The 1,946-nt window shown below is 57.3% G+C and overlaps 2 protein-coding genes across 2 annotated transcripts in view; both read left to right on the plus strand.

Moving 5' to 3' along the window:
* The window catches only part of LOC113216895 (uncharacterized), a 2,305-nt gene extending 1,946 nt beyond the window's left edge, over window positions 1–359 (plus strand). Inside the window, exon 3 of the mRNA XM_052265960.1 lies at window positions 8–359. Within this exon, the coding sequence (XP_052121920.1) occupies window positions 8–280 (273 nt within the window). The 3' untranslated portion in view covers window positions 281–359. The remainder of the gene's footprint in view (window positions 1–7) is intronic.
* The window catches only part of LOC113212278 (pneumococcal serine-rich repeat protein), a 154,779-nt gene that overhangs the window by 77,957 nt on the left and 74,876 nt on the right, over window positions 1–1,946 (plus strand). The window lies entirely within an intron of this gene.

Consider the following 1,946-nt stretch of genomic DNA (forward strand, 5'->3'; position numbering starts at 1 on the left):
CTTCTAGCTCAACGCTTACAGCTACGGTTGCAGCAGCATTTCACTCAAGTACCTTCGCGATCAAATCCAAATCTGCACAAGAAACCTCCCCTCTCAGCGTTTCTTCAACCCTGGCCAGTTGTGCTCCACCGAAGTCAGCGGCGCACTAAGGGGTGGGTCCTCCTGCCCAATGGACGAGGCTCCGGCCTTGCTGAGCGAGTGTCTTGAAGGCTACTCCCTTGATGGTGCGTCGTCACACGCTTGTCTTAAGACTGCCATTGACAACGGGAGCTGCTGCTAAGCACTGTATTCTACAGTAACTGCGCCGTGTTTATTATGTTGTTTTCCAAAATACCCGAAACAATAAATACACCACTTTGAACTTATAAAATAGCCATTCATATTTATTTCTCCACCGTTGTATTGTGGAAACAAAACATCAAAGTTAGCAGATTCAGGCCTGCTTTTGTTCTCCCGAAACACATCTACGACTCTCGAACCGTTGTCACTCACTTGCTGCCCTGAGCGAGGCCGAACGAGGCTGACGGACGTCCCTCTGACGCACAAAAGCACGCCGATCTGGAAGAAGTCCAGTCGGCCCACTCTGTGCATCTGTCGCGGCGATTTGCGCGCCTTTGTCCGAAAGCAAGGGCGCCACACCCGCGCCGACCCGGGCCGACCGGAGCAAGGGGGAGCCGTCGAGGGCGGGGCGGACGCGCGCGGAAACGCATCCCCCTGCCAGCCGGGCTTCCGGTTCCGGTTTGTGGTCTTGCACTTCCTGCCCCGTCCGCCCAGCGCTACCACTCGCACCGACCAAACAGATTTATCAGGAGCAAGTGAGAGAGAATGAGAGAGGGGGGAGAGAGTGGGGGGAAGTTGACGGAACTGCCTTTTTGTCCTGACGGTTTTCTTCCCCGCTCACTCACTCTCCTGCTGCTCGGCGTCCCCCTCAGCAGCTTCCCTCTCGCTCCGTCTCATGGGCGGGGCGGGGTGGTGGGCGGCTGGCTGGTGGCAGCGGATTCACGGCCAGCGGGTCGGGGGATATTATCTTTTGGCAATTACCCAGTGACAAATGCTGGCTGTTAGCGCGGGGGCGCTGAGTGCGTCTCGTCTGGCCGGGGATCGGGAGGGCGGGGTGCGTGGACGCCCCGAGCGTGAGCTGTCCCTCCGTACGCGTCTGACCGGCCCGTCCTGTCCGCCCTCGGGGGTTACCGGGGCCACCACGAGCGTGAGCTGTCCGTCCGTCTGACCGCCTGTCCTGTCGGCCCTCGGGGGGCGCCGGGGCCACCACAATCGCGACGCTCTGCCGGCGGCGTGGTGAGAAAAATGACGGATACTGCCGGGGGACTCCTGGGGCCGGGGAAAGCGGGGTGAGGGTGAGAGGGTGGGTGACCTACGCGGGCGCCCAAAGTTGTCCGGGGGCGCCGCGTGTCGCGACGCGGAGAGAAAAGCCTGATGGAGGGCGACATCATCGGGATCATCGCTGCGGAGGAGTGGCAGGGCGGGGTGCGGCGCGGCGGAGGCTGGAGATCGTGTACTTTCCAAAATAAAGTGCAGATGCGCGCTGGCGCGGCTCGCCGCGGCTGCGCTAACGGTGCTCTAAAAGCTATGTGCTGAAAGCTATGTACCTAGCCCTGAACACACTATGTCCTGCGAAGGGTGGCCGACTACTGGGTACACTGACTATAGTACCGCAGAATACCTGTAACGCACGCCAAAAAAAATAATATAGCACCTTAGCTATTTTTTTAGCACCGGCGCAAAAAATTCGTCAGCATAGGCCCAGCTAATTTTTTAGCAGATGATACCTTACAAACTTAAACTTACTTACACTTAACATACATATAACTATACATGAGTAATGTAAGGTGTCATTGCTTTTACTCTCGATAAAGAAATATTAAAGAGAACCAGAAGAAAGCTCATATACGTATTGGGCTGGGCCTGCTAGGCGGGATCGTGAGGCG

The sequence above is a fragment of the Frankliniella occidentalis genome, unplaced genomic scaffold (genome assembly GCF_000697945.3).
Source record: "Frankliniella occidentalis isolate FOCC.00 unplaced genomic scaffold, Focc_3.1 Scaffold33, whole genome shotgun sequence".
Taxonomy (NCBI): Eukaryota; Metazoa; Arthropoda; class Insecta; order Thysanoptera; family Thripidae; genus Frankliniella; species Frankliniella occidentalis.